Raw genomic sequence first — 23,619 nt, forward strand, 5'->3', positions numbered from 1 at the left:
GAAGACTTTGAACATGTTAATGATTTGTCTCCAGGAAACCCACAATTAAACAGAAGAGAAACCCGGTTTCTTCCAAAACCGTATTTTTCTCAATTTAGCTCAAAGCCACGAGTTGATCCATTTTATATATTTATTTACATTTCGCTTTACTACAGTCAAGGTGGGTTTTTTTTTTAAGGTTTTATTTATTTGAGGGAGAGAGAGGCAGCCTCCCTGCTGAGCAGGGAGCCCGATGCAGCCTGACCACAGGGCCTGGGGATCCCCGGGCCCCGGGGTCATGACCCGAGCCGCCTGAGCCACCCAGGTGCCTCCACTACAATAAAGGCTATGAGGCATGAATCTGTGTATTGGCCGCAGGTGAGAGGCCTTATTTACAGGCAGGCCCTTGTCTCGGTGTTCGCCAAAATGAAGTAAGGGACATCGGTCCAAGGCTGAGGACAGATAAATTTGGAATGAAAAAAAAATTTTTTTGGAATGAAAGCCTAATAGCCTTGACGTGATGCCCAGAGCAGAAAAACTGATCAGAGGAAGAGATGCTGCAGGAGTGTGTGGGCGCCAGGAGGCCGGCGCGGCGGCTGGCGGAGACCCAGCCTAGCCCGTTTGTCATCAGCTCACACCCTGGTCCCTGGGCGAGTGACTGCCCCTCCCTCACACTTGCCTCTCATGAGGTTGGGGGGCAGGATCAGAGAATTGGTCGGGGCCCTTCAGTCTCAGGGGAACCCGAGGGGACCTCAGGGACCTGCAGGAAGAAACACTGAAGTAGGCTTTGGGCTTTGGGCCTCGTTGGGATACAGGGGTTGACTGGGGGAGGCGCTGGAAGGGAACTGTTCTCCACGTAGACAGTGCCCGTGGGCAGACGTCTTGAACGCACAATGCATTTCCAGCCTCGGCACCTGGGGCTGGGCAGGCAGGCCCGTGGGGTGGTTCTCAGCCTCTAGGGCGGGGCTCGCCCTTTACCCCACACCCGGGAGGGTCCAAAGGCACAGGCTCAGCTCTCCCTCGAGCACCCCGAGGAGCCCAGGTCTGGGACAGCGGACTGGCTTGTGTTGGGTCCCCTGAGGAAGGACACAGTCTTTTCCACCCCCCACTGGGGCACCGCGTAGGACCACTTTGGACAGGAATACGCACGCCACAGAGAATGTCAGGCAAACACACACTCTTTTGGTTTGAATCTTTACTTTCAATCCCAAACTTTCCCCCTTTCATTACAAAAGTACTAAACCAACACGGACAGAGTTGGGAAACTGGCATTTGCAGCTCCGCGCCCTCGGCAGGCATCTCCACGATCCCATCACCCACACCCCTGTGCAAGGACAGATACCGGGCAGACCATTTGCAGTAATCAGAACGATACCATAAATGCACGATCTTTTTATTTCATATAAAAATGATCAACACAAAAGCCAGAGCGTGTGTTGGTTTTAAACACTCCGACGCTCCCCAAGAGCCTTCTCCTCTGGGCAGCCTGGAGGCTCAGCCCTCCTGGAAGGGAGAGGCGACCTGGGCTCCCAGCGGTGCCTGGAGACGACGCGCTGGACGTGGTGCGGAAAGCGGAGAGTGGCGCGGTCCCGGGCCTTTTCCCGGGCTCGGAGGGGTGGCCGCCTGGTGTGGCTGTGGCCCAGCGGCCAGGTGGCACACGGGCTGCCTCCCGGTGCGGGGAGTGGGCTCCTGGCCCTCGGGCTCACGGGAAGGCGTGTGCACTTGTCCCTCTCGGGGGCCGTGATCCAGTCGAGTGGCCGTGCCAGGCGTACCAGTCTCTGACTTGTCGTCAGCCCCCTCTGGCCCTCCGAGGAGAAGGGGCTCTCAGTCCACTGTGCCATTGTAGGATTTGTTGAACTTGTTGAAGGTGAAGTCCACGGAGTGTGTAGAGATGGGCTTTCTGTACAGAGGGTTGGAAGCCTACAGAACACACAAGGCAAGAGCACGTGTTTGCGTCCATTCGTCTGAACGGACGCCGCTCAGGGATAGAGGCCCTTCCCTGGCCGGTCACCCCAGACGGCAGTGGCCTGAGCGTGCGGGGGGGTGACCGCCCTGTGCCACAGGCCTGGCCCTGCCCTGGGAAAGACCCTCCCGGTCCTGGAGCTTCTAATCTTCATCCCTGAAATGAGGGGCTGGAGCAGCCCATCCCTGAAGTCCCTTCCAACCTTAACAGAGACTTCCTGTGGATTCAGGGGGGCTCACTGTACTCAGTGTCTAGGGTGGGGCATACGGTTGGCCTGGGAGGCAAGACTCATGCAAATAGATGCTGCAACAGACTAAGAACCTGAGGTCCTCTGCTGAGTCTGTGGGCTCCCTGGGGCCATCCAGATGCTTCCTGCCCAGGCTGCGCCACGTGCCACTGGCCCGTGAGCGTCCTGAGCTGGGTCTGAGGGGGGCCGTGCGTTCTTAGCAGCCGGAACGGGACGCACGGCGCCTCTCGGGTTTCGTTTCTTTGCTTTGAATGGCAAAGATGGTAGCGGGCCTTAAAGCTTGAGTGACCTCAACCACGCCTCTGAGCTTGACCTCTTTTTCCTACTTCCAGCATCCCCTCGGCTTACCATTTCATAGCGGGCCCTGGATCGCTCGCTCTGGAACTTTGCAAACTCTCTCCGGTCATGGATGGTGACCAGCAGCTTCCAGATGGCCAGGAGTGCAATCCCAATCAGGAGGATGCTCCCAACCACGGCCAGGAGGATGGTTGTGGCGTCGGGGGCAGTCCCACACTCTGGAGGGGACCAGGAGGCAGAGTGAGTGAGGCCACCAGGATAGCACGACGGCGCGTGCCGGCCCCACCCCACCCCACCCCACCCCACCCCACCCCACCTGGGACCTAACTGGTGCGACAGGGGCGCCTCTCTACTGAATGCCTTTCCTCTCTTCTCACTTAGGTCCTCCCATTGCTTCTGGAAGACCTGGCGGGGAGGGGGCCAGAGGTGTTCTCCGAGGCGCACAAAGGAAGTGTCCAGGAGGGACGGCGCCTGTTGCAAACCACACAGCGGGTCTCCGTGCGGCAACAAGCAGACCAGACCCTCGGCGGCCATGTGCAGCGTGTGCTCAGCAGCACCTCCCCTCGCACCAGTGCTCCTCCTCTGGACTGGACGGGCCACAGCCTCCCCGTAAATGGTGTCAGGAGCAGACTGCGCAGGCGGGAGGCCTCCCGGAGCCGCATCCACAAGGGCTGGGCTGGGGGCCAGCCAACATTTGTAAGCCCTTAGTGGGGCCCTTTTGGAGCAAATGTGCTTATTTTCAAAGAACCGCAAAGCCAGCACTTGAAGACAAAGCCTCATTCTTGCAGGCATGCGTCCTGGGCTGGTCCCTCCGCCGCTGGCCCCGAGAGGGCACATTATGTGGTCTGGCTCAATTTGGAAAAACAGTTTGCAATGCTGGAAATTGAAGGGAGCAAATCTTTTTCTCCTCACCCTGATCCCGTTCCGGAGAAGAATGAAAGGGGTCACACTAGAAACTCGGATTCCCTAGGTCCAAGGCATGAAGCAGCATCATCAATGTCACCATTGAGGCCTGACCAATGCTCCATCTCCTTGCCTGCAGACTGTGCCCCCCCAGCCCCACCCAGCAGTGGGTCCCCAGGCGTATGCCCTCCTTTCTTCCAAACTCTCAGAGCTGGGTAGGGGCCGCCTTATATCCTGGTCTCAATCTCTTTTTTTTAAAAGATTTTAGTTATTTATTCATGAGAGACACAGAGAGAGGCAGAGACACAGGCAGAGGGAGAAGCAGGCTCCATGCAGGGAGCCCGACGAGGGACTCGATCCCAGGACCCTGGGGTCACGCCCTGAGCCAAAGGCAAATGCTCAACTGCTGAGCCACCCCGATGCCCCAGATCCTGGAATTTATGAGAAATGATGACCCTCCTGTTTCTGGAGTTTGGAAAGGCAGTGAGGACAGAAGGGCGACAAGCCCAGAGCAGGGGAAGATGTCAGAAGCCAAGATCCCCGGGGAGCAGAGCCGGCCTGTACCCACCTGGCTCCTTGAGGACTGTCAGGTTGGACTTCCCGCTCGGGAGCTCTGTGTAGGTGAACATCATGACACAGTCCTTGGCGGTTTTGTAGAAGCAAAGCACGGCCTCTTGGTCATCTTTCACTGGAAGAAAACCAAGCAGAAATGTCCGCCCTGAGCAACCCGGCATGCTGATGTTGATGCACAGGCAGGGAGCCGAGAACCTCAGTTAGGAAAGGGGGTGCAGGGCAGCCCGGGTGTCTCAGCGGTTTAGCGCCGCCTTCAGCACGGGGCCTGATCCTGGAGACCCGGGATCGAGTCCCACGTCAGGCTCCCTGCATGGAGCCTGCTTCTCCCTCTGCCTGTGTCTCTGCCTCTCTCTCTCTCTCTCTGGGTTTCTCATGAATAAATAAATAAAATCTTTAAAAAAAAAGAAAAAAAAAAAAGGAAAGGGGTGCAGAGAGGCCTAAAGGGGAGGTTGGGCCTTTACAGATGAGCTCAGGTTTCTCACGTCAGGAATGCAGCAGCCCCAGCACAGAGTCTGGGTAGCTCTGGGGACATGAATGCCCTGAGGTGCGAGGCCTCCCTGGGGATGCAAGAGAGGGGCTCTTCAAGCAGTCTGAGGTGTCGAGGTGTCAGCTGGGAGTGATGTGAAGCAGAAGGAGGTGCTGGCATTAAGCCTGGGGGTGAGGCTGGCAAGGGGGATTGCTCTGGAAGTTAAAGCGACACAGAAAAGAAGGAGCCACCCCGGGGCCTGTGGGGCCGGGGCAAGGGCTCACGGCCGAGTCCAGCTTGGCTGCGAGCCGGCTGCAGCGGGCAAGCGTCAGGAGCTCCATGCTAGCCTGGAGGACCACAAGGACCAAGGGGGACGAGGACGTTTGGACAAGGGCTGGCACCTGCTATGCTGCCTGCACCCACAGATGCAGCGGGCCAGTGCGGGTACTGCTAGCACGGGGGCCGGGCCCACCCAGCCATCACCTGCAGCACTCCCCACCGGGCCCCACACTGCTGTTACCCCCACACGATGGAGGCACAAGCCCCTGTCCAGGTGTCACCGGCACTCCAAGGCTTCTTTGGGAAAGAGACTGATCAACAGGAGGGCAAGGGGGCTGGGGAAGGGGAGGGGACATCGCAGCAACGGCCAGTGGGCTGAGGTTACGGCGCGAAATGCCTTTCACCTCCGGCCTTGGCAGCCCTACCGCTCGAAGGAGCTTTATTTTATTTTTTTAAAGATTTATTTATTTATTTATTCAGAGAGAGAGAGAGAGAGAGGCAGAGGGAGAAGCAGGCTCCATGCAGGGAGCCCGATGTGGGACTCGATCCCGGGTCTCCAGGATCACACCCCGGGCTGCAGGCGGCGCTAAACCTCTGCACCACTGGGGCTGCCCCCTCGAAGGAGTTTTAACCTAGAATCAGACAAATTAGTGTGGTTATCAAATTTGAAGGCCTGGACTGGGTGAGTGTGAGCGTATGGCGCATGAACAAGGCCCAGGAGCAGGAGGGAAGGGGTAAACAGCGACTGAGCAGACACCTTCTCACAGAGGGGCCGGCGGCGGCTGGGGGCTTGTCCCTCCTGCCAGTCGTGCCTAGGCGGGGCCCCTGCCCCACGTCTGCGAGCAGAACCTGCCGCGAGCCAGGCCCTCAGTCGCAAGCAGAGGCAGCGGCAGGAGGGTGGCAGGAGACCGGACTCCGCAGGCTCCCCGCTGGCTCCCCTGGACTCGCCCACGCCCCGGCGCACAGTAGGCGCCCAACGAGCAAGGCTCGGTGCAGCGCAGGGCTCCACGTACTCAGGAGCCAGGACCGGGCCACAGTGGTCGGCGAACACCAAAGGGGCGGGAGCAAGGACGCCTCTGCAGGCGGCGCGTCAGGGCCAAGGCGGGAGGCTGGGCAGCGAGGGCAGGGGCCGCGGGCAGGGCTGCCAGCAAGGGAGCCTCAGAGGCAGAAGCCCTTCCGTGGTACCGGCTTGTTTCTCCCTCACCGTCTGAGGCGTACACATCCGTCATTCTAGTAAATTCACAATGTTGTGCGACTCTTCTCACCATCTAATTCCAGAACATTCCCATCACCCGCAAGAGAAACCCTTCCCGTTAGCAGTCGGTCTCGATCCCCTTCCCTCCCCAGCCCCTGCCAGCCGCCCATCGACTTTCTGCCTCTGTGCTTTGCCTGTTCTGGACATTTCCCATGGATGGGATCCCACCGTAGGCGTCCTGCCCCCGTCCGGCTTCTCCCGCACAGCGGGATGCTTGCAAGATCCGTCCCGCGGCAGCGCGTGTCGGGACACCGTGCCTGTTCGCCAGTTCCCGTACATCTGGGTGGTTTCTAATACCTGACTCTTAGGGACAACACTGCCGCGAGCCTCCTCGGGGTTTTGTTGGTGTTTTCAGGTCTCCCGTGTACCTACCCAGGAGTGGTATTACTGAACTGTGTGGAGACCCTATGGAATTTGGGGGGGGGGGGGGACATCCATGCCATTTCCCAAAGTAGTGGCCCATTTTGCATCGCCACTAGCATGCATGAGGGTTCCGACCCAGGGCCGCTTGGATCGGGGTCAGTACAGCTGCCAGACCTGTTCCAAAGCCTGTATGTGCATCGAGGGCTAAGGTAGGTGACTGCATCCCTTACCCTTAAAAACCCCTCGGCTAGGAGAGCAGTGGCTGTGCTAGAAGAGGGCCGGAGGTGGCCCAGAGACGGTGGGGAGCAAAGGTCTGTGCACCTCGGTCTAAGCCTCCCTGGGGCGCCCACCCAGAAATGGGCTCGGAGCCACTTGTCCAGGGGCAGAGGCACAGGGACGGATGGATGGATGGCGTCAAACGGGAGTGGTTAGAATGAGAAGAAGCCTCAAATGCGAGCTGCGGGGCCAGAGGGACAGACCAAGGCACCGGGGAGAGCTGCAGGAATAGATGCCAGCTGCCGGGCCAAGGTGCAACCCGGGCCCCACGAGAGCTCGGCCCCTTCTACGCCTTGTGGCATCATGACAGCCGCACGCACCAGGCTGAGCCCAAATGTGGCAAAGACCAGGCAGTCGTTCATCAAACATGATTTCCCCGCCTCCTGGGCACAGAACTTGACTACTTTTCCCGTGACCCCTGCAGGTCAGTGTGGCCAGGTGGCTGAGTTCTGGCCAGAGAAATGCGGGTAGGGGTCGCGGGCACCCCTTCCAGGCCTGGCCCGTATAGGCGTCTCACATGATCCCTCGCTGTCCTCCCCCATGTGCTGCTGAGCGGGGAGGGTTCCACGGACCTCGAGGAGGGTGGAACCTTCGCAGTGGCAGGGCCTGGCTCCTGAATGGCCTCACGGAAGGCCTTGTCAACCAGCAATGTCTGCAGCGGCCTGGCAATGGATGACCTAGATTATGCTGACTCACTGCGGTCCGGGGTTGGTTCGTTACAGCAGCTAACACGACCTGTCCTGACATACTGGCTTCTCAGAGAGCCTGAGACCTGTGGCCAGGCAAGGACCGGATGCCAGCGATGCACACCTGTGATGAAGGTCTTGCACCGCAGACAGCCTAGCACTGGCACCCGAGTCCCTGACGCTGGGCTTCCTAACTCAAGGCTCGAACAGCCCTGCTCCCCCGACGTCCTGCCCCCAGGCCGCCCCGACCACGAATCGTCCCCACTGTGGGGAAGCCTTGAGGCGTCTGCCAAGATATAAAAGGGGACGGTTGCCCAGGGCCACACGGGCACACTCACCGATGGTGTCCACCCGTGTGACCACCTCATCCTTGCACAGGCTGTGGCAGGTCTGGTTCTCAGCCGGGCCCCCCGAGTGAAGCAGCAAGCACTCGACGCAGTCCCTTTGGAAGAGAGGTGATAAATGCGGGGGTTAGATGCCGAGCGGTAGTTCCCCGCCAGTGACCGAGCCCCCAGGGGTGCGTGGCCCGCCGTCCTTCCGGGCCTGGGCCCCTGAAGGCTCTAACTTCGCCCCATCTTCAGATTTTTGGCCTCAGCCAATGTTTTTGCTGGCCCCTGACTGCCGTTAGATGGGAAGCCAGAGGGTCCTTGGAGGAACATGTGTCAGCTTAGAGGCATGTCTGGTCTACACGTCAAGTTGCAGGTTGGAGACCTTTCAATTTCTGACATTAGGAGCCAAACTCGGGTGCAGTCTGCTGCATCAGACGCCGGCGAGGAGTCTGCCCCAAGCAGGAAACTTCAGAGTGATTAAAAAGCGGTGTTCTGGCCCTTGCACAGGGGTCCTCACACCCCACGGGCCGGGGCTTGATGTACACACCACGTCGCCCCAGCTCCCAAGATCCCCACTGGGGGATCACGGCCAGGGCAGGGCCCTCAAGCCTCCTACATATTAGACTCTCCCAGGGCAGGGGGCTTTCCAGAAAATACTGCGGCCAGGGCCTGACTACAGCCCTGGGGTCCCCCCCTCTGGGGCAGGTTCACCGTGAGGCCCGTGAACCGGTGCCCAGGAGCCCCTCGGGCTGGTGCCCCTTCTCCTTCCTGTGAGTTGGTCTACACCAGACTCTGGTAGAGGCACCAGGGTGACAGGCTCCTCCCAGAGAAAGTGGGTTAGGAGCCAAAAAGAGACCCTTGGAGCCCCTCTCTTCCCATTGCAGGTGCACAGTTCATTTTTTCTTTTTCTAAGATTTTATTTATTTATCTGAGAAGGAGAGAGAGAGCCCGAGCAGGTGGGGGGTGGCCGCAGGAACAGGGAGAGGGAGGAGCAGGCTCCCCACTGAGCAGGGGGCGGGATGGGGGAGCCCAAATGGAGCCCCGGGGGGAGTGGGCTGGGGCCCCAGGGCCTGCCAGGAGGAGAGCACCCTGGAAACAGCCACTTCCCGGGGAAGCCTGGGGTGGGGCCTGAGAGCCAAGTGTGCGGAGGGCGGGGGGGCCCCCCAGGGCCGCCGTGGCCAGCAGCGCGGCTGTCTGCAGAGCTCTCTGGAAAAAACCACGAGGGGTGCACGACCACCTGCGTGGCCGGCAGGGTCAGCACCCTGCTCTTAATTCCTTGAGACTGCGGCCGGTCTCTCCGTTTCCAGGGCCCCGGGGGAGTCGGGCGGCGCCTCATCAGGACCCGTCCGGGGACGGGGAGGCCCGGGGGCCTGAGAGCCTCAGTGCCCCTGCCGGGCACTGCGGGGGGAAAGCCAGGAAGACGTCCCCAGGAGTCCCTGTACCCCGGAACTGGCCATCAAATGCCACTCCCCTGGGAACACCTCCTGCAAACATTCTGGAGGTACAAACCGGTGGGTACTTGCATCCCCCCACGCTCTCCAGGCCAGGCGGAGGCTCTGAGCAGAGGCCGCGGAGACTGGGCCAGGGGCAGGAAGGCCCGGATGGACACCCCGCAGGTGGCCCCCAAGCCACCTTCCGCCTCAGCAGAGGTGTCCCGAGCCTTCCACCTGCACCCCCGCTTTGTCACTAAACCACGGGGCCACTTCTGAGAACATTCCCTAATTCTCCGGCTAAGTTGGAGGCCCCGCCCACCGGGCTGAAGCTGGGGAGACGCTGGAGTCACGCGCTGGAAGGCTGGCCCTCTGCGCACACTGCTGAGAGGCTAGTGGGAGGGCCTGTTAATTGGAGGCAGCTGAGGCCGGTGTGACCTCAGCCAAGGTGAAGGGATGTGCAGTCCGCGCCAGAGAGCGGAGCGGCCTGTTCCGAGGTCGCAGGGCCAAGCGACACAACAGACACGACACAGGGCGTCGGCGACCTGGTGGCTCCTGGCAAAGCAGCGAGCGGGGAACTGGCCTCCGTCACTAGCGAGGGGGGTTTGTTTAAAACACTTGCAGAAAAAATAAAAAATTAAAAAATATATAAAAAAATAAAAAAACACTTGCAACTGAGCACAGAGATGAAGGGTGAGGTGTGGCCCCAAGATTCAGAGGGGATCGTGGTTTCCTCATGGCCCCTCAGCTCTCCTGGTCTCTCTGGTGTCGCGGAACAGGCAATAAATCATCCAGTGCCAGGGCTTCTAGGAAGTGGATGCCTTAAATGTTTACAGCGATGGTGGTTGTACCATTTTTCTTTCTTTAAAGATTTTATTTTTTCATGAGAGACACAGAAAGAGGCAGAGACCCAGGCAGAGGGGGAAGCAGGCTCCACGCAGGGAGCCCGACGTGGGACTCGATCCTGGGACCCCGGGGTCACGCCCTGGGCTGAAGGTGGGCGCCCAACCCGGGCTGAAGGCGGCCACCCGGGCTGCCCGGTTGTGCCCTTTTGACTAACGCGAAGGTAGTCGGGCCTTCTAACCGACCTACGCCAAACCTACACTGCCTGTGGCTCCGGCGGAAGGGGAGAAACTGCTTTCTCTACTTTTATTGATTCCAGGTGTGTCGTCTTCGGGTGCCCCCCCCCCGCCACGGGCCCCAAGGACAGGGGGCACATACCTGTGAGCTGCGGCCCACGGAGCTGGGGAGGGGCCCCCCGTCTGCCCTAAAACGTGTGATCCCACACTCGGCCCGGCCACAGCTATTTGGGCCCCAGCTCCAGCATCCCACCCGCCCTCCCCGGGGAGGAGGAGGAAATCGGTTCGGGGTTCCGTGACTTCTCCACTCTTCGCAGGTCTAAAGGGGATCTGTGTCTCCTCTCCCTTCCTCTGCCCCGCTCTTCTCCAATTACACGCAATAAAATCTGGGCCTATCTGGTCTCTCGATCTGCAGCCAGCTCTCTCTCTCTCTCTCTCTCTCTCTCTCACCCCCGCCTGGCTGGTCTGAGGCAATCGCCCCAGCAGGGGTCCTGCCACCCACCGCTGCTGAGCAAGGGCCAGAGCAGCGAGGCCTCCACGATCAGATCAGACGTGTGGAGGGGAGCTCTGCCAAAAGAAAACTGCACACACACACAGGAAAAAAAAAAAAGAAAGAAAAAGAAAACTGCACAGTTGCGTTCCCCGGCCAGAGAAACGAGGTCTGTGTTACGATTGGTTTCTGATTATCGGTGCCCGCTTCCTCCCTGCAGGCCCCTCAGCATGGAGGATGCTGACACAGCTGCTTCTCCAGCAAAATTCAAGAGGAACGGTCACTCTTGCCTTCCTGACGGCAAAGCTCCTTGATCCCTCTAGCTCCCTCGCATTCACCCTCTGGTGGGAGGGGGACGGGCAGACCGTGGGGACGGGGACCCCCTGGCCGGGGCAGCGGAGGCCTGGTGCCCACTGTCCAATCTCCGCATTCAGCAGCAGCGCGGGGCCCGCGTTCCATTATCTCTATAAATGGAGCAGAAAATTCAAAAGCCACTGTGGTCTGCTCCTGGCATGCCTTATCTAGGTCGGGCGGCCTCCTGTCCAGTCTACCTTCTGATTATGTTTTGTTCAAAGCAGCATTTGCCACACGGGTGTCCTGTGCAACATTATTTAGGAAATGTTAATATTGGGGGGGGGGATCCAGCTCATTTGAAAAACATGCATACTAAATCCCCTTTTGAAATACTCAACAGCAGTGGAAAGGCTCTGAGAAGCCACTATTTTGGTACTAAAACCAGTTTAATTGAACTCAGTAGGGCAGCCCGGGTGGCTCAGGGGCTTAGCACCACCTTTGGCCCAGGGCATGATCCTGGGGTCCTGGGATCGAGTCCCGTGTCGGGCTCCCTGCATGGAGCCTGCATCTCCCTCCGCTTGTGTCTCTGTGTCTCTCATGAATAAATAAATAAATAAAATATTTAAATAATAATAATAATAATTTAACTCAATAATCTGCTAACTTCTACACTTGGGAATAGCAGTCTTGTTTTTCTGTTCTGTTTTTATTTTCTTACCAAATCCCCATGGAACCAGCGTTCCAAAGACACTTTTTTTTTTTAAATTTAAGAGAGAGAGAGACAGAAATAGCAAGAGAGGGAGCATGGACAGGGAGGAATGAGAGAAACAGGCTCCCCACTGAGCAGGGAGCCCAATGCAGGGCTCGATCCCAGGGCCCCGAGATCGTGACCTCAGCCAAAGTCAGATGCTTAACCAACTGAGCCATCCAGGTGCCCCTCAAAGACTTTATTTTACTTTATTTTATTTTATTTTATTTTATTTTATTTTATTTTTTAAAGATCTTTATTTATTCATGACAGACAGAGAGAGAGAGAGAGGCAGAGACACAGGCAGAGGGAGAAGCAGGCTCCATGCAGGGAGCCCGACGTGGGACTGAATCCCGGGTCTCCAGGATCACACCCCGGGCTGGAGGCGGCGCTAAACCGCTGAGCCACCCGGGCTGCCCAAGACTCTATATTTTTTACTTTTTATTTTTCAAAATTTTTTAAGATTTTATTTATTCATCAGAGACATGCAGAGAGAGAGAGAGAGGCAGAGACACAGGCAGAGGGAGAAGCAGGCTCCACTCAGGGAACCGGATGTGGGACTTGATCCTGGGACTCCAGGATCAGGCCCCGGGCTGAAGGCGGCGCTAAACTGCTGAGCCATCCGGGCTGCCCAGACTCTATTTTAATATAGTTTTGCTGACATGGAGTCACTGTTAGTAAGAGTTTTTCCCCCCAGCAAGGTTGGGCAGGGGAAGATGTGGGAGATGGGAGGAAGAGGCTGGCCGGCCCCGGGGACCGATGGGCTGGAAGACGGGCCTGGTCTGGGGTGAGACGCGGGGGAGAGGAGAGGGCGCCGTTACCTCTTGGTGCTGCAAGCATCTGGGCAGGTCGGGCACTTCTCGCACGTCTCTCCAAAGGCTCCCGGCTCCGTGCACTGGCACTGGCCACACACACAGCGCCCACGGTCGCTGCAGACCTGACCATCCTTGGCCAGGCACGTGCTGATGTCTGTGGAGCAGTTACAGTTGTCCCCAATGTAACCTGCGTGGCACTTGCATTCTCCACAGTGACACTCGCCGTGGCCTAAAGGGACACACAGAGCACACACATCAGAGCCCGCCTGCACCAACACATGACCAAGTGCCCAGCACCAGCCGTGCGCCAGGCACCGGGGAAGGCAACAGAACGAGACTGGGCCTCCCGCGGAGTCTGGGCGGACAGAAAGGGCCCAGTGCCCATTGGCTTTGACAGCGGGGGCCAGGCGGCCTGTGTGGCCCAGCTAGGTCTGGGGCAGCGCTCCAAGTTGGTTCAGCATTTGGCCACAGAACCAGGACCCCAGAGAGCTTCTTCCTGCCTCAGATGTCATGTGAAGAATGGCCATCAAATATGCCCGCATCCTGATCCCCAGGACCCGTGGGCATCCCCTCCTACGGCAAAAGAGACTGCAGACGTGACTACGTGAAGGATTCGGAGACAACAGCATCTCCCGGGTTCTCCCGGTGGCTTCGATACCATCACAAGGGTCCACGGAAGACAAAGGGAGATCGGATCACAGAAGGCCGGGGCCATAGGACAACAGCAGCCAGACGCTAGCTGCTGCCTTTGAAGATGGAGGAAGAGGCCGGAGAGCCAAGGAATGTGAGGAATGCAGCTCGAGAAGCTGGAGAGGGCGGGAAACATCCTCCCCAGAGCCCGGAGGGAGTAGGGCCCTGCCAACACCATGCATGACTTTAGCCCAGGGAAAGCGATTTCAGACTCTGACCTCCAGGATTCAAGAGAACACGATCCAGCTGGGTTGTGAAGGGCCCCTGACTTGGTGGTAATTTGTTACAGCCCCAGCGTGCGGTGATGCGAAATTCTGCTCGGGCCTCAGCCCCGTGGCCCAGGGCAGGAGCATTCAGGAGCCGGTGCTGAGCTGACCCGACGGCGCTGTATATACACACACCAGGCTTCAGAGCGTAAACGTGAGCAGAGCAGTTCCTACCACCGTGCCCCACGGCCGGGAGCGCTGGCATCCTCACCCACGGCTGACGTAGCCGGACACAGAGATGAAGGGGCTGGCTGACGCTCAGAGCCAGCGCTCCCACCAGGGAGTCTGACCTCCAGCACCCACGGCCTCTCGGGAGGGAAGAGGGCAGAGGAGGCCCTAACCGAGAGCTGAGGGTCGCCCAGCGTCCGTCCTTCGCAGGAGGGGCCCTCTCCCCAGCCTGCAAGGGGGGGACGGGACGGGCATCCCCCGAGGTCGTGCAGGTGTCAAGGGCAGGGGCTCACTCGGCTCGGAGGACAAGCCTGTGTGAGTGTGGTGAGCGAACGTGTCGCTCAGTGAAAAAGCATGAAGAGCACCAGCTTCCAAGGGGACCAAGAGCCTGGCCCTGGACGCCTGGCCCTCTGCGCTAACACAGGCAGCAAGCAGTGCCACCCAAGGCACGTAACGTCACTAAATCTGCCTTGTACTACTCTGGTGGCACGTGTTCCTTCCCGAAGCTATTTTGCTAAGGCTAAGGCCCGAAAGTCTGCATTGCTGAGCACCCGCTTATGTACTAGCAGGAGACGGGGGGCGGGCGGGGGGCATCGGACTGGTGGGTGGAGGCCTCGCGTTTTCCTCCGGGCAGCTGGATCCAGCACCTTCTGCGAGACCACCAACGAGTGTGACCCACACTGAGGTCAGGACCTAACTGCAAAGAGCCTCTTCGCCTGCCACTCACCTCCCGCCCCTCCTGCTCCATCAGCTCTGGGGTGCCCAGAATCTGTAGGCAGGAGGGAGGCCATCTGGAGAGACCGAGTCTCCCAAGCGCCCGGGGCCAGACAGCCTCTCGGCTTCGTAAGGAGCTGGGAGCCACGGCAGATCCGGCAGATCCGAGGACCCTCCCACTTCCCAGGCAGCGCCCAGGCATATGGCAGCCCTCTGGGGAGGGGGAGGAGAGCCAGGCCCGGCTCAGCAGGCGGCTGGGAGTGCAGCGAACTGCCTAGAAGCTGGCACGTGAAGGAGCAACACAGGACGGAGCAGCTGCCCTGCTCAAGGCTTACACCAGGCAGGGGTGGGGGTGGCCAGCCGGCGGGCAGGGGTGGGGGGGACTGGCTGCGGTGGAGGCTGCACAGCCCTCCTGCCACCCAGCCCATGAGCAGCGCGGGGTTCGGGCCACGGCAGGCAGGAAACCACCCCATGCAGGAAGGAAGTCTTCCCGGATGCAATGGCTCCAATCTGCACAACCCCTTCGCTCCCAGCCTCGAGGGCTGTACCACTCAAGAGCCTGTTTTAAATTAAGAATGGGTCACTGCTGGGGGTCATTCTCCCTCTACCCTCTTATTATGAAAACTTCCAGACCTGCAGCCACATTGCAAGGGTTGTACGGTGACCCTCCAGGGGCTTGCCGCCCTCACTGCAGCCGGTTACCCGCGGCTCCAGCTCCTGTCGGCCCCTCTGTCTACCCATCAGCGTGGTTTCCGAAAGGCAGCTCAAGGCGAGTGTGCTTCTGGGGCAGGTTTCGAATACAGCTCTGCACGCTGCAACAGCTTGCACATCGCACCTTCCCGCGAAGCAGAAGCACAAAAAGTGAAGGGCAGGGGCAGGGCCGTATTTGCAAGCAGCAAGATGGGACCCAGGCCAGAGGGACTGCTTTGCTGCGGTAAGTTAGGGCTCTCCGTCCCGCTCCAGCGCATGGCAGCAAAACATCAGCCAAGTATGACCCGACGTCGCGTTCCAAAGGGCCAACGCTTTGGAGAAGACGTAGGATATTATGTTGCGGGAGAGCTGGGTTTGAGGTGACGTGTGTGCGTGAGCGTGCGGAGGGGAGAACTCGCTTCCCCGGGGTGCCCGGGCCTGGGAGTGATGGGATCTGCTTGCGGAGAAGGCCGGCAAGGTGCCCGCTGCTCCGTACCCTCCACCGTGATGCCGGACCGGCAATAAGCTGGGTGGCGTCGGGTACATCTGATGCCGCGCAGACCCAAGAGCCCCCAGAGCCAGCCAGTGGTCAGTGAGGTTGAGTGTGCCCCGGATCTAGGGCTCACGCAGAGAAAGTTGGGGGTCACGGGCAAAAGAGGGACAGGACTCGCCACCAGAGACAGGAGCCACTCCAGAAAGCCCCCCACAACCCCCGAGCAGCAAGGACACGGCAGAAGCAACGTGCAAGACACCTAGAGAAAGTGGGCGGAGCATGAGCGGCACCCGAGGAGCTGCTGAGGGGCCGCAGGACAACAGGAGAGCCTCATCCACGTGGCCTCTGGCCTCAGATATTTGACAAGTCCAAAGTCAAGTCCCAACAAGCCGAACTGGGGCCGCAGCTGCAAGCTCCTGGGCTGGTGTCGTGGCTGCACCGGCGGCTTGAGCAGCTACGGCAAAGACGGGGTGCATGCTGCATGCCCGCCTTCCTGCCTGTGGCACACCTGCTGATCCACGGAGCCCTGGAGCGGCCTCAAGGTCTTCAACACAGGACTATCATGGGGCAAGAGCCGATATAAGATACGACTACTTGGGGCGTTGGGGTGGCTCAGCAGTTGAGCGTCTGCCTTCGGCCCAGGGTGTGACCCGGGAGTCCTGGGATCGAGTCCTGCACCGGGCTCCCAGCATGGAGCCTGCTTCTCCCTCTGCCTGTGTCTCTGCCTTTCATGAATAACTAAATAAAATATTAAAAAAGAGAGAGAGACACACAACTACTTGCCATCTTGTTTAAAGTTTCCAAGTCTCCTTTAAAACGCGTGACTCATACAGGTCTTCAAAACCTACAGGTCAGTCTGGTTACGCTTTAGCCTAATCAAATGTCTCAGATCCTAGGCCCGGCCTCAACCTGCACGCACGGAGATTCCCCACGTCTCTGGTCAGCCCTCAGCCTCCCCTAATGCTCCACTAGGAACACGTTATTATGACAACAGGGGTCATTTGGCCCCGTCCCAAGGATCAATGACCTTACCCATCACCAGTACAGTGAAATGGGGGGGCTGGGGACACGATCCTGGCTAACAGCACCCAGAGGGCCGAAGCAAGGACCCTTCAGCAAAACACAGCTCGTTGATAATGTTACCCCCAACGCCTTGGCAAAGGGAGTTGAATTTAATGATGCCCCTTTAATGCTGTGCAGACATAAAAATATTTTCACTGCACATAGGGAGGGCTATTGAAGGGCATGTGAAAGCACTTTGTAGGCTGTGACTCGCTCCATGTGCAAGTTATTATTAGCACTACCTTTGTTACAATGATTGATGGCTAAATGGACAGGAAGTTGTAAATGTGTCTATTTATACAGAATTTCAGCTCCACAGAATTCAATAGCTTTCCATCAGCAACACTGTGCTTGTGTGGGCTGCGGGCCAAGACGTGGCCCCTTCCCTCCTTTTATTAAGTAGAATCGCGGCTATTTAGAGGCAGGGGTGCCCTCGAAGCCGCCTGGGAAGGAGCTGCTGGAGAGGAGGAAGGAGAACCAGGGGCCTGGAAGCCAACAGGGACACGAGAGGAAGGCCCGGCAAGGGCAAGGAGAGATCAAGAAGGGCAAATTCTAGGTGGCTGCCGGGTTTCGCCACAGTCTGGAGGGCCGAGGGCAGACGCCGGAGGGAGAGGGGCGACTGCAAGCAGGCCCCGGGTTGCAAAGAGTAAGGAAGAGATGGGGAGGAAGGCAGGGTCTTCTGAGGACGGGACACGTGTGCACTCCGGTGATTGGAGACACGGACTCAGAAGAGAAGGTTCGGGGGGAGACAGAGGGATCCAGGGGACGGCAAGCTCCGGAGAGGAGAGATCACAGAGGACAGGGACGCGGGGAGACAGAGAGGGTGTGAGGGGCGAGGGCTGTGGCCTGAGCGCGATGCTCAAGAGCCCAGCCGCCAAGCGTCCCGCGGAGCCTTCAAGTCTGTCCTCTGCCACTCAGGACGTCACCCCAGACCCAGGTCCCTAAACCTATCCGATGATCCGTTTCCTCGTCCGTCCGATGAGGACAAGGCCTTCCTCGTGGCTGCAACACGGCGACGTCCGAGGGGCCTGGTGCTCCTGCAGGTGAGGCCCTAAGTGAGCGTGTGGCGCACGGGGCTGCCCAGGGACGGGCTAGAGTCGCTGCGAATGCCCCTGGAGCCACGCAAGCAGGCGCTAGGCCGCCAAGGCGCCGGGCAACGGGGAGATGCAGGGAGACGCAGGGCTTGGGGAGAGGCGAGCGTGAGGCAGCAGCCAAAGACTCTGGGGAGCGTAGGAAGGGCCCGGATGTTGTCAGTGACAGGGAAGGGGAGAAGTCGAGGCTGGCGCAGGTGGGGTCAGAGGGGGAAAGCGCATGTGTAAAGGGGGTCCTGAGAAGCTGGGGGAGCCCACGGGGGTGGGGGACCCGGCCCTCCACCTGCCCGAAATGTTCCCAAGGCCCAGTAGGCTCAGGCAAGAGGGCGCAGGACCTCCGCAGAGGCTCAGGATGAAGAGGAGCCTGTTTACCGGGGAACGTGGGTGCTGGAGAATGGGGGCACAGCAAACACCAGGAAGGTAGGGCAGGGGCGTGTGCGGGGGGTGTGCGGGGCGGTGCGGGATGCGTGGTGTCCAGGCCCGGATGCCTGAGCCAGCCTCGGATCTGCCACTAGCCAACGGTTCCTGGCACTTATCCCCTTTGTCCCTTGGTTTCTTCATTTTAGACTGAGGGCAGCCCCAGTGGCCCAGCAGTTTAGCACCACCTTCAGCCCAGGGGGTGACCCTGGAGACCCGGGATCGAGTCCTGCATTGGGCTCCCTGCATGGAGCCTGCTTCTCCCTCTGTCTGTGTCTCTGCCTCTCTCTCTCTCTCTCTGTGTCCCTCATGAATAAATAAGTAAAATCTTTAAAAAAAAAAAAAAAAGCAGGCAACCACCTCTGAGCCCCTGAGCCTCTGCCTGCCTGTGAGGGACCCTGGGCCTGCAGGCGCACGGCAGGCAGGGCCCAGCACAAACACAAAGCGGGCAGCACTGTCAGATGTGGCCCAGCCTCTGGGCCCCAGGCTTTCCCCAATGGGGGGCCCTCCTTGGGTAGACAAGCAGGCTGGGGTTCCCCAGCACGCCTCCCGTGTCCCTGCTCTTAGGCAGCTCCGGGTCTGGTCCTAGGGGCGCGGCCCCCCTCCCCGCGTCACCTCTCCCTCCTGTACACTGACTTTGGTTCCAGGAAAGGAACGGGGATCTCTGGATGGCACAGGGCCTGCTCCCGCTCCCTCCCTCTGAGGGGCCCTGCAGCACAACCTCCAGGGGCGAGGGTGGGCCCCTGGCCTTGCGAGGCCGCAAAGGCCGCATCCCCGGGCCCAGGGCAGTGCTCCCCGACAAAGCCCGGCGCCTGGCTCCACACCCAGCCCGAACTCCGCTCTCCATCCCTGGCCTCCCACCAGCTCCGTCCTGTCCTTGTCACTCCACTCGAAATGCCCAGAAACCGCTCGGTTCAGGGACAGCTCTTCTCAACGGTGCTACTGTGCAAGCCGAGCTACCTGCTGGCGGTCCAGTCCTCGTCCATGAAAGAGGGATGGAGCCTTGTCTACTGTACAGACTGGCAACCTCTTTGTATTGTGCAGCTGAGAATGGACACGTGCTGCCGTCAAGAGATTTAATAATTTTTTAAAAGATTTTATTTATTTATTCATAGAGACACACACAGAGAGAGAGGCAGAGACACAGGCAGAGGGAGAAGCAGGCTCCATGCAGGGAGCCGGGTCTCCAGGGTCACCCCCTGGGCTGAAGGCGGCGCTAAACCGCTGAGCCACCCGGGCTGCCCCAAGAGATTTTTTTATTTCACGGAGACACCAAGCCATTTTTAAAACCTCTTAATCTCGAGAAACTTCACGGGATACTCATAATGGGCCGGGCATTGTTTGAGGCGCTTTACCTGGATAATCTCATCGGCCCTCCCCAACACCCTGGGCCACGGTACGAGTACCACCTTGATTTTCAGAGATGGAAAATGAGGCACAGGGAGTCCAAATGAGGCCACGTAATTTATCCAAAGCTACACGGCAAGTAGGTGTCAGGGCGGGGAGCTAAAACACGTTTGTTTGGCTCTGGAGCCCGTATTCTTAACCATACATATGCTGCCTCTGTAGCATAATCCAGTCATGGTTAAGTGATAAAAGCTAAAACAGCACATAGGATAAATGTTCAAGGAGCCCAGGGTGTGGTGTAGTTAAAAATGTGCAATAGACTCATCTACGGGACTGGCTCTTTTTATTTTAAGATTAATTTTTATTTATTTGTTTATTTATTTATTTAAAAATATTTTATTTATTTATTCATGAGAGAGAGAGAGAGAGAGGCAGAGACACAGGCAGGTGGAGAAGCAGGCTCCATGCAGGGAGCCCGATGTGGGACTCGATCTGGGGACTCCAGAATCCCACCCTGAGCCAAAGACAGAGGCTCAACCGCTGAGCCTTCCAGGCATCCCTATTTTAAGGTTTATTTATTGTAGAGAGAGAGAAAGCACAAGCAAGAGGTGCAGACGAAGGGGGGGAGAGAATCTCAAGTGGACTCTACGCTGAGGGTGGAGCCTGACTCGGAGCCCTGGGCTCCTTGAACATTTATCCTATGTGCTGTGTTAGTTTTATCACTTAATCAGCTTAATCTCAGGGTCATGACCCGAGCTGAGACCAAGAGCCGGATGTTCAACAGCCTGTGCCACCCAGGCACCCCAAGACCGGCTCTTTCAATCACTGACCATTAAATCCCTCGGCCTCTTTCGTAAAGTAAAGGCAGTAGACCAGGTGGACTCCTTTGCTCCTCCTCCACGGTCACGAGGTCAGAGCAGGGGGAAATCTGGACAGCTTGTCACGGGCTCCAAGTTCAGCTACAGGTTTTGGAAGAGCAGAGGGGGGAAGGCATTTTGGGTGCAAAAATAACCAAAGTCACACAAGTGCATTCGTGAAGATGAATACAGTTGGGCAGCCAGGAAGGGAAGTATCTGAAAAGGAGAGAAGGGGAGGCAAGGGTGTAGAACTAGATACGGGCCTTTTGTAGGGATGTGGATGTGGGTGGACAAACGGACGGACGGGAGAGAGGGGAGGAGGCAGATTCTGGGGGAAGGAGACCTGAGTGTTAGACTAAAGAGTCAAGTATATCCTTTAGGCCCCAAATGGGACCGATAAACCCCTACGCCCAGAGGCGGCATCGGCCTGGCTGCCTTCCCATCGTGCGCGGCCCTGCCCCAAGTCCGTCCTCCGTGGCTGCCACATTTTCCTAAACTGTGAACCATGTGGCGACACTTGTGGAAAGCCCTTCCCCGGCTCCTCATCACCTACGGCACAGCTTCCGCGTTTCTACTTTGTGGCCCACCATCCCCGGCTACCCCCGAGTCACCCCAGGTTCTGACCGTTGCAAAACAGCCACGAGGTGCTGAACGTTAGCACGTTCTGGCTTTGCAGCAACCGCCCCGCGGCGGGCGGCGCAGACGGACCGGACGGTGGTCAAGGGGCGCAGACGAGGTGAATTTCAAAGACCCGTAAGCGTCCGTGGACAACGTGGTTGGCAGGTGGGGTGTGGGCGGTGAGGAGAGGGGAGGGGAGGGAAGATCCCCGGGTTTCAAGCTTCCACAAACCCATCGAAGGGGAGCTAAGGAGAATCCTGAGAGAAGCCCGGCGGGCGGAAGAGCACGAGATGGGTTAGAGCCAACCTGGCACTGAGGTGCGCTGAAGACGCCCAGTGGAGATGCGAGAAGTCAAGCGGCTCAAGGGGGCTCAGGAGCAGGTTTGGGCAACGGGTTGGTGTGGGCGTGACGAGATTCTCGAGGGGGCACTGGTAGAGGGTGGCCACGCCAGCACTGAACGGGTCTCTAGAGGCCAAGGATCCTGCAAAGGAGCTGCCGAAGCGTTTTATTTTTGTTTGCCCGATGCCTAGAATTGTCGCGCATACAGTAGATGCTCAGCACATGTTGCGAGAGGCTGGGCACAGCAGCAGGACACGCCTGAAGCCCGGAGGGAAGCCATCCAAAGCTGTAAATTAGAAAGGGAGTGGAGAAGTATTACGGAGCCTTAGGAACTTAAATGTGATTCTTGAGATATTTCAAATTCTTAACACGTGTCCAAAAAGTCCAGAGATTTGGAACACCACGAGGAAAAAAATGGGTAAGAATTCTCTTTCCTTTGGCAGGTCACAGTCAAGCAGAAGTCACAAGCTTTGTACCCCACTTTTGATCTTGCATATTGTTTGGACTTCTCTAGCAAGAAGCTCTTCAGACATGTGCACAAGGACGCATCTTCGGTCTTGGGGCCAGCGGCGCCTCTGTCCTTGGCTTAGTGTCAATGCACCGGCCCTGACAAGGTCAACTGGTGGTGCTCCCCAAGGGGCAATGCCCCAACAACATGAGACAGCAGCACTGGTTGGAAAGCTAAGACCCTATTGTCAAAGGCAACAGCCATCCCAAAGGATGCCTTTGCCTTCCTTGTCTCAGCATCTGACTTCTCAAAGCTGCTGCCCGGCCGCCAAGTCCCTCGATTTACCACTGCATTTCATGTGAGGGCAGCAAGGAAAGGACTTGGTCTCTGGTCTAACTCTATCAATCACAGGAGATTAAAGCAATGCATGGAAGATGGGGGAAAAAATCTATGTTCTTTAATGAACCCATCTTTCCAGTTTCAAAGAGGCCTGTAAACAGCTGAGTGAGAGGAACCATAGTCCTCATAGGATCCTAAGGAATGCTGACTCAGAAAGACAGACGGCCTGTGGCCAAAAGAAATAGAGGTTTCTCAGATCAACATCTTGAATTTGGCTTACCCTGCCCAATCCACCTGGCAGGCACCTCTGGGGGAATGCCAACCACATCTGGAGAGACCTGAATTCCCTACCTTCTCGGTCACTGCAACAGGATGAGAGGGTTACTGTTTTCAACCCGGAAACCTGTCGTGTTGTGGTTGGTTAACAGTTGCCGTGTTGGCCACTGTTCAGAGCCGGATGCAGCACTCTTAATGGACGGGGCTGGCTTGGAATGTCACATGAGTGGGCCACGCTGAAGCCTGGCTGCCAGGAGCTCAGCCAAGCCACAAGATGGCAGGAAGCAGCTGCCCAAGAACACCCCCAGGAGAGTAGGGGGAGATGGGCTTCTACTGGGTCAGGGCTTTGGGCCGACCTCTGGTGGGGAGTGTGGCCAATAGGCCAATCTTCCTAGCCACAGCCTCCCCCACTTGGGTCAGATCCGTAACAGCCACATCAATCGCCTGGTAGTGTAACAACAGCTAAATGACATCATTCATGTCAAAAGTGTTTGTTTTTTTTTATAAGCTAGAACAGGCCAACAAAGGTTCATCTAAAGACAGTGGGTTCAGCATAATCAGTAACAACCGACAGACACCCACTGAATACAAAGAGAACGATGCTCCACCTTCCATCAGGTAATAGTCCCAGAAGGATGGGTACCTCAGCCAGTGCCCTGGTTCACGTGTGTCCTTCAGTCTGGTCTGCTGCGTCTGATACATCGTTATGTAACCCAGACGGACACTCACTTCGGAAAACAGACACTAAACGTTTCCTAAAATTCCAACTAAAGTAGAGAGCACTTATTAGGTAAGACTTGGAAAATGTGGGCTCAGTGCTTGGGTGGTGGCGACAGAGAAGGCTGGGTCCATAATCCAGAGATTTGGGCAGGGCCTCAAGCGCATCAAAACAAGTAAAATGAGGTAGAAATGAGGTAACTATTTACTTGCAAGGTTCTCCTGGTGTGACTCTATAATCAAGAATCACATGGGGCACCTGGGTGACTCAGTAGGTTAAGTGTCTGACCCTTTATCTCAGCCCAGGTCTTGATCTCAGGGTTGTGAGTTTAAGCCTCTACTTAAAAGAATCAGAGTGAGCTTTAGTCCAGGGTCTGGGTTTCACTTTCCCTGAGCGTGAACGGCTGAACAGGTAATACAAATGCTGACCCACTGTGTGTGTGTGTGTGTGGCTGATGCTGCGGGGAAAGGCACAAGACACAAATAATCCCACTATTCAGTGCTTGCTCGTGGTGAGAGCAAAATGCTGACATAACACACCAACTTGGGAAGTACGTTCCTTTAGCTTAGGGGTGGTGGGGTCACATGATCAAGACTTTTAGGGGTGGTGGCTGT

The 23,619-nt window shown here is 57.7% G+C and overlaps 1 protein-coding gene across 2 annotated transcripts in view; it reads right to left on the reverse strand.

The window, feature by feature from the left end:
- Positions 1-1,356: 1,356 nt before the first annotated feature.
- Positions 1,357-23,619, reverse strand: part of ITGB5 (integrin subunit beta 5) — a 117,248-nt gene continuing 94,985 nt past the window's right edge. For both annotated transcript variants that reach the window (XM_072725445.1, XM_072725450.1), the window contains exons 11-15: positions 12,479-12,701; positions 7,626-7,729; positions 3,958-4,077; positions 2,538-2,704; positions 1,357-1,899 (exon numbers count right to left, since the gene is read on the reverse strand). In XM_072725445.1, the coding sequence (XP_072581546.1) occupies positions 1,804-1,899; positions 2,538-2,704; positions 3,958-4,077; positions 7,626-7,729; positions 12,479-12,701 (710 nt within the window). In that variant the 3' untranslated portion in view covers positions 1,357-1,803. The remainder of the gene's footprint in view (positions 1,900-2,537; positions 2,705-3,957; positions 4,078-7,625; positions 7,730-12,478; positions 12,702-23,619) is intronic.

Source organism: Vulpes vulpes, chromosome 1 (assembly GCF_048418805.1).
Source record: "Vulpes vulpes isolate BD-2025 chromosome 1, VulVul3, whole genome shotgun sequence".
Classification (NCBI taxonomy): Eukaryota; Metazoa; Chordata; class Mammalia; order Carnivora; family Canidae; genus Vulpes; species Vulpes vulpes.